This window comes from Pinus tabuliformis, chromosome 3_1, assembly GCF_031772625.1.
Source record: "Pinus tabuliformis cultivar Carrire ecotype Pingquan chromosome 3_1, CPIR1, whole genome shotgun sequence".
Lineage (NCBI taxonomy): Eukaryota > Viridiplantae > Streptophyta > Pinopsida > Pinales > Pinaceae > Pinus > Pinus tabuliformis.
The window spans coordinates 477,037,041-477,050,676 of NC_142301.1; the positions used below are offsets into that span (position 1 = coordinate 477,037,041).

The window sequence follows — 13,636 nt, forward strand, 5'->3', positions numbered from 1 at the left end:
CTCCAACAGAGAAAGAAGTTATTTTTGTTTGTAATGCAGCAACGTGAATGAAACAATCAGTAAAAGTAAAGTTTTTTTAATAGTGACTGTAAAAGATTTTTACACACAGCAGTGTAGATCTTTTCAAAAGGAGATAGAGTAATTTTTTTTGTTAAAAAAATGTTCTTGGTGTAATCGCTCAGGCAGAGGAAGAATATATTTTTATAACAACAGTTTTATTTTAATGAATACAAAGTTTTTGTGGGTGTGTGTGTGATACTCTATTCTCAGAAATCAGTTATAGCTTTCGTGTGTTAAAAATCCTGCGGAGAAAACAGAGCATTGTTCTCTGTTCAATTATTTTGTTTTGGAACTTACCAGAAAATTCAACTGTTCAAAATTGAACACGTCACGGCCGTTGAGGGCCTCTAGCAGGTAAGAGTTTCAAAAAAAAAATTGATCTTTACCAATTAAAAACAAAAAAAAATGTAAATAGCATTCTAAAATGCTCGAAGGGCTATAGGACATTTCTGAAAATTCCGGGATATTTCTTATCGCCAGCACCTCGTTGCAAGTTGCAACTTGCCTTGTACATAGTATCCAACTCCAGACTAATTCATTACTCTCAGTCAGGATTTACATTCTGGCAGTATTGGCAAACAATGACGTACAGAGTTATTGCTGAAATCGCACAACAGCCCAAGGTGATCCACCGGTGGATGCAAATTAGGTGGAGTTTTGGGTGCGGTAATCATACTATGAAGAGGAAAAATATGAACCATCCTTCGGCTACTAAGTTAGAGCGTGCAGCGACACGCAACGGTCATGTCGAAGAAGAAGCGTCATGCACTGGAGCAAGGAGGTTTCAATCCCTCAAGTTATTCAGGACACAAGATGGGGTTCCAGAGAAGCTTTCAGATTTTGTTTCTGTTTCTCTCTGTTTTATAGTCATATAAAATATATATAAAGATTAGCTCTATTCAAATTGAGGAGATAAACAAAAGCTTGTTTGAGCAGGTCAGAGATGGTAATGTGTTTTTGACTTCAGTGGAACTACACTGCATTCCCTGATTTCTCTTTTTTCTTGTGCGTGTCTACTTTTTTTGTGCTGCGGATATTTCCTCTACTGGTGTTTTTGCTAGCGCAATGGTTATTTCTGTGTTCTTGCTTTTAATGTGCTTCTGGGTATCGAGTTTTCATTTTGGCTTGGATTTTATACCATCTTTTAAACCAGTTTTGATTTAGTTTCCTTTGAGATCAAGATTACAATAGGCTTGGTTAAACCCTATAGCCATGATTGAGGCACGTTACACAGGATGTCCACTAGATAAAGATGTATTCACAAGTCTTTTTAGATTTATTTTAATATCCAATTACAAGTATTTATTTTATCCCATCAATCTAATATCTTTTTTTTTATGCAAGAACCGAAAGATTGTCGAGGCCCGCTATGAAAAAGTCAAAATTTGCAGATGCAAAATAGCTTTGAAAAATTCTCATTCCGGGTATTCATTGTAGATTCCCCACTTTGTTATTTTCAAACCCTTTGTGTGGGGTATTTATAAAAGGAAATTTTAATTATTATGGAAGCCTAAGTATTGTTTTTTCATATTCTCCCATCCAATGGATTTTCCACTTCTTGTCACTACAAAACAAATCTTGGATCATCTTCCCCCACTCTTAACTAAATTTTATATTCCCTTTCCCAAGGCCATTGTCTTTGCCCAAGACTTTCGTGGGTATTTAAAACTACAGATCATCATGAAAACACTACACGGAGACAATGAGATCGATATTTGGCAATCTGATCTTACATACCCTCAATCCCTGGGCAACCTGTGGGGAAATGAGCATTAAAAAAGAAAATCTCCTTGGAAAAAAATATGGATGACATTCATTTTCTCTCATACAAACAACATTGAACACCTCCCAAAACTAAGAAAAAAAACAGCATTGATGAGCTCTCAGAACAAATAAGCCTGTATGTCTACGCATTCACATTTCAGTTTGGTGGATGGATTAGTTCTTTCATCCTAATTACATTATTGTAAGCGTCTAAATTTAATTTATTCAAATTTACTTTTGACAATTTTACGGTAAATATATAATTTATGTAGCTGGAGAGTAAAAATATTAATATTATGCATTGTGTAGAAATTCAATTATTGCCTAATATGTAAGCTTGTTCTTGTAGGCATCAACCTGAGATTTTGCCCAATCTATTCTCATGAAAAATATTTGGAATCCTCAAAAACGGTAATAGATCTTTATTTTCGAGATACTTGTCTTGTGAGATATACCAAACCGTTTTTTCGTTTGTTGTTTTTTATGTTCCCCTTGTTGCATTCTAATGCCATTTTAGTCGTGCTTAACTGTTTCTTAGAGTAAAAGGATATGAACCATTGAAGAAATTTAGTAGTTGCTCACCATTTTCTCAGATGTGTTATTCGAAATTTGTTATTGGTTTGTTAATTGGCATGTTTAATAATCACTAGTATAAAGTTATTTTTATTTCCATTATTTTTTGAATTGAAAGTTAATTTTTTCATTTGCCTTATGTTTATTTTGTTTTTAAATATTTCCAAAATCAACTAACAAAAATATATTTAACCTCACAATCAAATTCATTTAAGGTGATTTTTGAGGTGATTCTTTTATTTTAGTAATAGATCTTTTAGCAGTGATTGATATACATTCCACAGTATTTGTAATGGATTCATTTAAGGTGATTTTTGAGGTGATTCTTTTATTTTAGTAATAGATCTTTTAGCAGTGATTGATATACATTCCACAGTATTTTTAATGGATGGATAATGCATGCTTAGATATGTCAGGTTTCTTTTCATCTTCAGTGACATTTTTGTTTATTTCAATTCAATAAACTGACATATTTATGTGTAGATGAAGAAGACTTGTGCAAGAACACCAGTAAAGATGTTAAATTTATAGATGAAAAATATTGTTAAATTAAAGATTTTCGTTTAACGTATTTCTCAGTTATTCTACTCTTTACTTTGAGATCCTTTAAAAAGCTCTTATCTATTTATAAATGAAAAATATATAGTTGTTATAGAATCTTTAAAAAAAATGTCCAACATTATTTTAATAGATTTATTTTTTTTAAATACTTTTACTTCTACTAAAAAAATCTAATAACACAATTTTAATAAATTTATGTTTTAAATAACATTTATTTTTACACATTATCTTAACCTAAACCAAATCCTAGCTTTCTTTCTTCTACTCTGAACCAAATTCTAAATCACATTTCCTTATAATTTAATTATGTTTTACATAAAATACCACTTAGTGAGTGATTTCATTAAATTTAGATTACACCAACTTTTTTCTTCGTTTCAGTGTTGTATTAACAAAATCATACCATCCACGTTAAACACTTGTAAAATCAAAAATATTTATATACAATTTTTAGGAATCGAATTTAAATTATTTAATAAAAACAAATTTGATTTAAAATAAAATTTACAAATAATATTTGAAATTTCATTTTTCTTAAGCTTTTCAGAATATAAAATCCGCATCAATATATATCCTTCTCATTGAAATCGAGCCCTTCAAATTTGATCATTGGATGGGATCCGAGTTTGAAATGTGTACACGTATTAACTCGGACATTAGTAAATAACCAGTTACTAACGCAGCCCCAATGGTCTCTCACACAGTAGCCTTGATCAGCTCAGTAAATGTGACACCGGAAGTGGACTGCTTCAAGGTAAATGAATCATAGCGCAAGAAGAAGCACCACAAAAAGCTGAGCCATAAAAACCACGACGCCCTTTGCTGCACACTGCTTGTTGTCAGCCGATGTTTCATCAGTTTTCCGGCCGTTGGACCACAACATATGCTTCAGCTTCTCTCCCTTTTCGCTTATGAACTGACTGGGGTCGAACTTGTCTGCCCTATCGAATATTTTCGTATCCCTTGTGGCAAGCGGCTGGTACCCTCAGAGCATCTCACCCTTCTTCACCGCATAGAGCCCGTCGTGGGATTCGACCAGGAAATCCTCTTTGGCTCTCGCGTACTACCAAGCCGCAGGCGGTTCCAACCTCAGTATTTCGTAAACACTGGACCGGACCAACGCCATGTTCACCAGAGCCCTGCCATTGATGCTTGTTGGAAGAATCACCACACCTCTATAGAATCCTTAATTTCCACCCTGGAGATCCTAGTTACTGGCTTGTAATGTTTACCAACACCTACGGGTTTTGGTGTAACGACAAACCTCCACATGGTATCAGAGCACAGGGATTTGTAATCAGTGCACAAGCAATTTTATTTGCAGGTTCAGAAGATTGAAGCAACAACAAAGAATGGAGTCTAAATTGGAGTTTCCACAATCAACAATTCTCAGTCCATATAATTATTTTGAATGGAAGCCAAAGATTCAACTTCATCTCAGAAGTAGAGGCTTATTTCGAATAACCATGGAAACGGAAGTTGAACCAACATCGACAATGGAGAAAACAAGATATTTCAATCGCATGGACGAGGCCTTCGGCATCCTATGTTTATCTATTTCTCCGGAACTGCTATTTCATGTTGAATCATGTTCAAATCCAAATGAAGTATGGAAAATTTTGGAAGAATTGTTTGGAAAACAGGATGAAATGCAAGGTCACATTCTCGAAAATGAGTTAAACTCATTAGATCCGAGAAACTTTGAGAACATTCAAGATTTTTTCACAGGGTATAAAGCCTTGTTGGTGCAGCTGAAAGGATGCGGGATCAACAAATCGAAGCAAGAAAAGCAGTTGATTCTTTCCATTTTATCAAAACTTGGTCCAGAGTATGCAGTATTCGTCTCTACATTCCACACAGTCAGATCTGCAACTGGTGCAGATTGGAAGATGCCGTCACTGGATTATTTTATTCAGTCTTTGATGCTTGAGCAAGATAAGCTCATCAAAATGGGCATACTTAAAAATTCCAAAGCGCATGCACTTACTCTGCATGCAAAAGGAAAGGCAAATCCCAAACCCCCTAATGGATCATCTGGCTCAAAGGAAAGGAAAGGAACGAAAGGGAAATAAATGTGCAATTATTGCCACCGTGGTTTTCATCCTGAATCTGCATGCATGAAGAAGAACATAGATCTTATGGCGTAGACACTCCAACAACACAATCTTGGAGACCACATTCCTGACAATGCTAAGAAGAAGTCTGAAGAAAAAGCACCAGATCCAAGAGGTAACGGGCATGCTTTGATTGCTCTTCATTTTGCACCACAAGAATGGATCATCGATTCAGGAGCTTCACATCATATGGCTTCTTCAAAGGACTCCTTTTCTTCTCCACATGCATACTCAGGTCCTCCCATTCTCATGGGGGATAATTTTGGAGTTGCAGCAACTGGACAAGGAAGAATGCAATTCGAAGATGGAAGTTTTGAAAATGTCTTGCATGTTCCAAGGCTTTCTGTGAATCTTCTCTCAGTGTATCATATGACACACACAGGCAGCGGAAGGAAAGTGGAATTTACCCCAGATTCCGTGAGAATTTATGACATGCAAACCAATTTGAAGATTGCATCTGGCAAGGTAAATGATCAATCTCGTCTGTATACATTCTCTGATTTTGTTCCTCAAACAGATTCTATTTTGCTACTTACGCATGCAAATGAAGAAAGTAGGATTTGGCACGAGAGATTTGGGCCATATGGTATGCCCTCCGATGGAACATTACCGCCAGGGTTACATAGTTCGGGCCCGTCGGACTTTACGGGTTCTTATGGCTCAATGCAGCCACATCAGCAGCAGAGTGTGCCTTATTACTTCCCTCAGCAACATCATCAGCAGGGCATTGCGGCCGAATTAGCCCCCGGTACGTATGACGCCAGGGCGAATATGTGTTCTGGCGACCCGACTCTCAACCCTACTGCTCATGGGCGGTATGTGCCAATGTCGCCCAACAAGCCCCCAGGGCATGAGATTTTTTGTAATGCCCGCATGGGCACCGGTTCTATGTAGCATCCACGATACCCTTTTGAGAATCATTTTGCTCCACAAGAAGGATATGGCCATGCCCATTTGTTTCGTGACGACTCTATCACCCGATTCCAGCAGCACCAACAGGCTCGTTTGGGGTCCTCAGTCATTCCCCATGCCCCCGTGCATTCGTCGTATGAATGGCCCCCTAAAAGGGAACCCGTTCGAGAATACGTCGGGCACTCGCTCTCCTATCTGGATTTGGAAATCCATCAAAATCACAGGTCTGGAAACCTGGGTCCAGTGGCACTTCGAAAAAGATGAAATCATTAATCAAAGGCTTTTCAGCATTAAATGCTACCAAAAAGAATATTAATATGAAGCCCTTGAAGCAACCTCAGCCTGTTGTTGGTGGTCTTGGAGGACCTGGTTGGTGTTCTGTCTGTCGGGTTGACTGCAATACTAAGGATGTTCTCGAGCAACATTATGGTGGGAAAAAGCACAAGAAGAAGCTAGAGAAGCAAGAAGCAAATTTGACTGTTCAGAAGAAATCAAATGAAAGAAACATGAAGCAGTTAGCCTCAGGAAACCAAGAAAGCAATTTGAAGGAAGATAACAATACAGTCACACAAATTCCTTCTGTCAATGGATTGATTGAGAACAAGGAAAACCGAAATGGTATTTTGAGTACCAAATCAGAAGCAGATCAGTAGCAGGATACGACAGAAAGCTCACAACATCCAGACAAAATTAAAAAATCAGAAGGGGAAGTTTCTGATTCCAACATTGGCTTTTCCCTCTTCCTCCTTTCTTATGCATTGTATATGGGTACCTAAAATGGCTGTGTTGCCGGGACTCATTCATTTTGCATCACACTCACCTAAGTTATGCTTAAGGGGGGGTGTTGGTGTACATGCGCTTAGACTAGGTGTGTTGGTGTACATGCACCTAGATTAGCTCCAGTTAACTTATTGCTTGCATGTGGCACATGTACACATTAACATAAAATAAAGCACACTTAGCTTTAGTTATTGCATGTATAACTAAGCTTAACTTAGTTGCTTTTATGTATTTATTCTAAAACTAATATTGTAGAATCATTTTTTCATTCTTTTCTCAATTCTCGCTCGCTTCCTTCCTTCTCTTGCAAGCTTGTTTATTGTTTTGCAGATCTAGACTGTGTATCTCAAAAATATTACATGGTATCAGAGCTTGGACCCAGGTTCGATTCCCCCAAGTTGTGTTTGGGGGGGGGGGTGTTGGAAGAATCACCGCACCTCTATAGAATCTGTAATTTCCACCTTGGAGATCCTAGTTACTGGCTTGTAATGTTTACCAACACCTGCGGGTTTTGGTGTAACGGTAAACCTCCACAATGCCCCCGTGTGTTTGAACGTCTTCGCGGACGTCTTCAGCCAAATCTATTTGCAGTTGGCCGCTAGTGTGGGCAATATATTTGACGATATAGTTAAACATAATGGACATTGATTGCACAACAGTCCCACAGATGGATATTAGCAGATTGACGCATGCCTCTTCTCTGTTTAGTCCAAATTGTTTTTCAGCCAAATCCAGCGCGGAACTCGCATTCGTCCACATGAAACTATAGAGTTTTTCGTAATATTCGGAGACGTCGGAGAACGGCTTGGGAACACAATGATTTTTCAGCCTGTGTAAGAATTTGGGAAAAGCACGGGAGCTTGTAATCTGACCGCCTATTGGACCGAGCCACCTTTTAGTAATGTAAGGGCCTTGGGTTCGGGAAAGCCATATTTCCAATCCTATAGCATTTTAAATGCGGCCTGACATGGTCGCTTGATCCCCAATATAACATGCCTCCACGCCACTGCTATTGAAAAAGAAATGGAGATCAATATGCTCTGGGTATGGAGCGGCCATGCCACGCATCTAAAATGCTATAGGATTGGAAATAGGGCTTCACGCCTCATTTAAAATGCTATAGGATTGGAAATAGGGCTTTCCTTGGGTTTCGATGTGGTAGAAAAATTTAGTGGGTTAAAGAGCTCATAAATAGGTTGCGACAAAGTTTGCAAAGTCAGCTTCAGTTGCTGTAAGGTAAATTTTAGGTTGCTGTAAAAATATCACATAGGTAATTAATTAAAACATAAATTTTAAGCACATAAAAACAGAGTAAAACAAAGGAGGTTTCCTTAAATCAATTTCTTTATTTGGGAAGGATTAATGTCATAATGCAACTAACCACACTTTATACTATATGTTAAAACTTAGTAAACTCGTTTTCACCCGCCCACTAATATTTCCTCCAAGATGTTCTCTTTACTAGCTCAGAGACTCTCACTCTCTAACTTGCCCAACGTTTGAAAAGGACTCTTACATCCATATTTATCTCAACATACAAATTTGACATTAATACATGAGAGATAAAATATTTAATACTCAACATGGACAATTTTATATACTAAATGACTTTCTTAACTTGCAAGTGTTGTGGAGTGTGGGCAACAGTCGCGGAGTAAATGTTTGGCCATATCTATTTACCAAAATTTATTAAATGCATGAACTCCTCTGCTCTGTTGCGGAATAGTCAGGGTTGTACTTCTGCTCTAACGTTAGTCCTTCTAACTTGGCAAGCATAGTGTTTGTCAATGTGTTTGAAGCGATAGTTAGGATTATTATTTCCAACACGATGTCGTCGATGAAACACAGCTTTCACTTACTCGCTAGATCTTTCCTAATCGCAGTGCTCAGGGCGTCGAAAAGCCTAACAAACTCTGAAAAATACCTCTCAATAGCGTTGGAGACTAATTGCAACCACAAGTTCTTAGAACGTTGATGCTTTTCTTCTAATGGGTCTAAGTTGCCATGGGCATCCTTATGTTGATTGCTGATTACTCGAATATTCAGGAATCAGACGAACATGGGCACGGTCAATTTTTTGACCGCGCCCATGTCTGTCTGATTCCCGAAAATTCAGGGAATCGACAATCGACTTAAGCTCAGGGAGTTGCCATAATTCATGTGTCCACCTGTGTACTCCGGGCAGATCTTGTAATTTCCAAGAACAACATTTTTCTTCTGCACAATTCTGAGATCGAAAAGTGCGGGGACGCTCTTGCAATTGAGTAGTACTATCAATCGATTGTCTAGCAGAAGGAATACTCTCAGGACCGTGCTCTTATATTTCTCCACTCGACATCTGAAGAAATTATCGATCCCTCTAAAATATTCGCATCCCTGAAGGTTTTCCTCTGCCATGGGAAAGTTGTAACTTCTAGAGATCTACTTTACAGGAGCCCCAGATGAGTACGCACTTGCCGACTCCATTGCCTATCCTTGATACCTAGATTTCAATTAAAAAAGATAGAAAATCTGGCAAAGGGGAAGGTATTTTTTATTGTTGGAAAGGTAAAGGAGTCGGAAATAAAAATTTTACACACAAAATATATAAGCCTCACACAATCTTGATGATTACACTGAATCTGCTAAATGATATTTAGCTTTTTCTCACTAACTACTAATTTAAAATAAGTAAATTTGACTATGACTTAACTCAACTATGACTTAATTCAACTCCGAGTCTTTAAATTTAACCAACTGCCCAATAATGGTCGTAAGTCCTAGAAAAGGTGGACCAGCTTAATTTATAGGGCATAGAATATATTATGGGCATGAATCTGGATGTCATCACTCTTCCAGGATTTCCAGGATGCCAAGGAACCTACAAAGCGATGAACTTTAACATGCCAGAATAATTACAGTTTCTAATATTCATACCTAGAGTACTAAACTTCAACAAACAAGATAGAAAATGTGGCAAAGGGAGCTACACAAGGGAGCTTCAATTATTTGTAAAAAGGGATCTTCATACCCACCTCTTTCCTTTTTTGGTCCCTGCCGACAGGTGGCTGGGACTATAATAATCGAAAATGTCTTGTTAGCATTAATCTAGGCTAATCCGTATGGAAAATGTATGGCAAATAACCTATGTTTTTAGCTGTTGAAATTTTTACCACTTATGAAATTTGTTTTACAGTCTTATTTGGCCTCTTCCCAAGACGCGGGGAGGCTGAAACATATGTTATATTGATGTGTTCGCATCACATTTACAGAGAAGGTAAACTAATGCTAGCATTAGTCGACGGAATTAAATGCTATGCGACTGATCTTGGAGGTAATATCACTTACCTAGGCTGGTATGTGCATGTTGACCACCCGTCACTCGCTATCTTTACTAGTTGTCTTTACTACCAAAGCTTATGGTAAAGCTTATATCACATCATATCTGCATGTTAACCTAGCTGGTTCAATAGGATCTACTGTTAGCTATGTACGGAGCATATGCGTCCTCCATCCTTCGACTTTTAGGAAGAAGGAAGAACAATCCTTCGACTTTCAGGGAGAAGGAAGAGCGACTTGCCACTCGAACCATCTTGGGGAGAATATGTGTTCAGGTAGATGTAGGAGCCAACTCCCACTCGAACCATCTGGGTCATAGAAGACAGTGGAGGTAAGATTTCTATTCTTGAACCAGAAAACTAATTAGCACCAACCGACCTCTCCCCACCTCAGATTTTGAGATTTTGATGACTATGCTCATCATGGTGGTAAGCACCCTAGTTTTCCTAGAGATCTGCACCCTACACTATGCAGAAAAAGCTTCAAATGGAATTTCAGCATACTTGTTCATACCTTAAATGGAATTTCAGCATACCTGTAACTTCTGCTGGAACTACTGCGCCATCAGATTTTTGTTTTGTATGTCGGGTATCCTCCAATTATAGGAGGATATTAATCGAGGAGCTAGGGAAAACTTTGTTCTTACCTTATGCGCTAGGGCATTTATATCAATATATACCCAGGATGAAGTATATGTAAGTACGCCTATAGGGATTGTTGTCATATCTTTGTGACATGCTTGAATCCTGTTCCCTAGCAACAGGGATAGTAAGGTCATGCACTGCACAATTTGTGTTCCCATAAGGTACATTTGATCCATAACCATCAGCTATTGACCTAGAATAAGTAGCAAGGAGGGAATTTACCTTATAAAAGAATCTATTAGGGAGGATTAGAGAGTTTTGGATGATGTATTGTTGAAAATTGTAGAATTTGTTCGAAATTTGAAGCAATATTTGTCTGCAAGATCTAATTTGATGTTAGGAATGAAGCCACATAAAATTTTCTTTTTAAAAATTGACTTTCTTGCCTCACGATCTCGAGTTTTGGATGTTGTATTGTTGAAAATTATAGATTTTTTTCCAGATTTGAAGCAATATATGTCTGCAAGATTTAATTTGAGGTCAGGAATGAAGCCACATAAACTTTTCTTTTTAAAAATTGACTTGCTTGCCTCATGATCTCTAGAAATTTGGGATCTTATTGTCTAGTTTCCCTTTTGATGGAAAGTCTTTGTTTGTTTCTACAAGAATTCCATTGGTTCTCGAGTTCAAGATTTTAGGTAACACCTTATCAGTAGTGCTCTTCTTTGTCTCATTTTCCCTCTTCCAAGGGTCAACTAGATTTCTTCCTTCTCTTTTTCCTTTCTAAAATTCATCCTTGGCTGAAACTAGAGTGCTTCTTTTCCTTTTTGAAATTCATCATTGGCTGAAACTGGAGTGATGCTTGGCATTCTTATCTTCAACTTTTTTAGCAAGTTGAAACAAAGAAGAGACATGACCTACTTACTGGAAAACTTGTTACTTGAATTTCTGAATTTAGAAATCTAACAATTGAATCCTTCTATTTTTTCCCCTACCCTCAAAATTACTTTGTCTCACAGAGGCTTTCTTGTATGTATTTCTAATATGATTCCATATTATGAGGTGTTGGGATCAGATGTTCTTCAAGTGGTGACTTTTTATTATCGATTTTCTTTGGATTTTGTTATAGACCCATTTCATGGATATTTTCTTATTCTGCTAGAGTTTCTTCTATGATTTCCACTTCTTCCATCTGGTGGAACAAATTATTCTGCAGGTGTCGAGCATGCAATGAAAACGAAAAGTATGGGAGACACGGGAAAAAGAGCATCTCTACCTGGACAAGTGGTCGCAGGGATGGTGTGCTTTTCCATGTGTCCCTTTTTTTTTACCATGTGTCTTCTTATTTTATAAGTGACTTCATAAGTTTCTAATTTCTTAATCTAATTTCTTAACATATGTTTATTAACATTTTTCAAGATTTGGAGGAATAATATTTTACATTTTTCAAGATTTGCAGGAATAATATTTTGCGTTGTCGCTACAATCTAATCAAACATTTAATGGATTAGTAATGAAGTTATGCCACTGCTTGAGATTAGAGTAGCAAAATAATTGGTTTCTCCCTTATACCACATTATATCCTACAGCCTTCTTGGTTCAAGGAGGGTTGTTATAGGCGGCAAGGATAGAGGCACTCAAGCCCTTTGTACCTTCCTATAAATGGTTTTGCCCAAGGTTTTGCAGGTTGTTCTGAGATCCAAATGGGAGGCCACACTCGACAATCTTGTTAAAATTATTAAGAGGAATTCTGAATCTGTCAGGAACGCGAAGTTTAGGATGAAGTGCATATCGTATTGGGTTGACCTATATAATTGTGATTTGTCACTCATCTATAGCAAATGGCTAGTACACATCCATAGACCGATTGCCAACGCGTGTGACTACAAGGAATCATGTAGTTTCTTACTGTTGTTATTAAAATCATGGTTGTATTTGCAAGCCAAATGATCAAACTGCTGCTACTGCCTGTGTTGTTTGTATTCTTGATGCCCTCGTATCTAGATTTGAAGGCAGTAGAAGCCGAACTGCACCATGGGTTTTATAGAAACAGTTGTCTAGAGACAGAGTCTCTGGTAACCTTTGTAGTCTAGAAAGCCATTCAAAGAAACCCTAGAAATACCTATTCTAGCATCTTTTGGGATCACTGTATCTGGGAATCTCTCACATAATCTAGGGTCAGCCAATGCAGGACATGCTTCATTTAGTGTAGATTGCGAAGAAAATGATGAAGTTATGGAGGATTTATGGGTTGTAGAATGGGATATCGGTTACAAGTGTGAAGTCTCTAATGGCTACAAAGAAGAAGATAATACCACATAATTTATTGTTTATGATGCACCTACTAATGAGCAAGAGGATCAACCACTCCTTGACACAACAAATCAAGTATGGTAGCCCAATGAGTGGAAGGGCCTTCTCTAAATATTTATAGATGATGACGACGAAAACAACAGAGAAGAACTTACTTCTGCCAAACAATATAGATAAACTTACTTATGCCAAAGGGGACACTGATGACAAGAGCATTGTTATTCAAAGCACCTTATGTTGCAGTAATTGCCATGAGAAGCAAGGGACATATGATGTGTACCCCCAACAGCCATGTAAGTTTTCTGATAAGGGTTTCTTCTCCAAGTTTGACTAGGACAGCCATAAATATGATATAGCAAAGGGCCTATATGAGCCCATTAAATACAATGGAATTTTGGACCAAAGGGAAGGATTATGTTTCTTTGTAAAATATGATGATGGTATCACAACTTCAGTCTATGAACCTATTTTTTTCAAGGAGAAATTTGGCAATGATTCGACATCATGGCTGAAAGGGAATGTTTATCAATTTCTTTTCTGGGTAATTGTTTGCATTCCACGATTTGAACCTATCTGCTTTGTTGTTGGGGTGGTATTACAATAGTAAGGTGGTCCTCAAGGGAGAGATGATTCCATTTAAGTTTTTGAAGGCATAAT

The 13,636-nt window shown here is 37.7% G+C and overlaps 1 protein-coding gene across 1 annotated transcript; it reads right to left on the reverse strand.

The window, feature by feature from the left end:
- Positions 1-3,721: 3,721 nt before the first annotated feature.
- LOC149187854 (allene oxide synthase, chloroplastic-like) lies at positions 3,722-4,084 on the reverse strand. The gene is made up of 2 exons (XM_089409794.1): positions 4,026-4,084; positions 3,722-3,899 (listed from the first exon to the last, which is right to left on the reverse strand). Exons 1-2 carry the CDS (start codon positions 4,082-4,084, stop codon positions 3,722-3,724), a joined length of 237 nt encoding a protein of 78 aa, XP_089265920.1.
- Positions 4,085-13,636: the final 9,552 nt, after the last annotated feature.

Bases quoted from the DNA above. Each gene is read 5' to 3' on its own strand.
- LOC149187854 (XM_089409794.1), bottom strand. From the start codon at position 4,084: ATGGCGTTGGTCCGGTCCAGTGTTTACGAAATACTGAGGTTGGAACCG. The intron at 3,900-4,025 runs GTAGTACGCGAG...AATATTCGATAG, and splicing joins TTGGAACCGCCTGCGGCTTG to GGCAGACAAGTTCGACCCCA.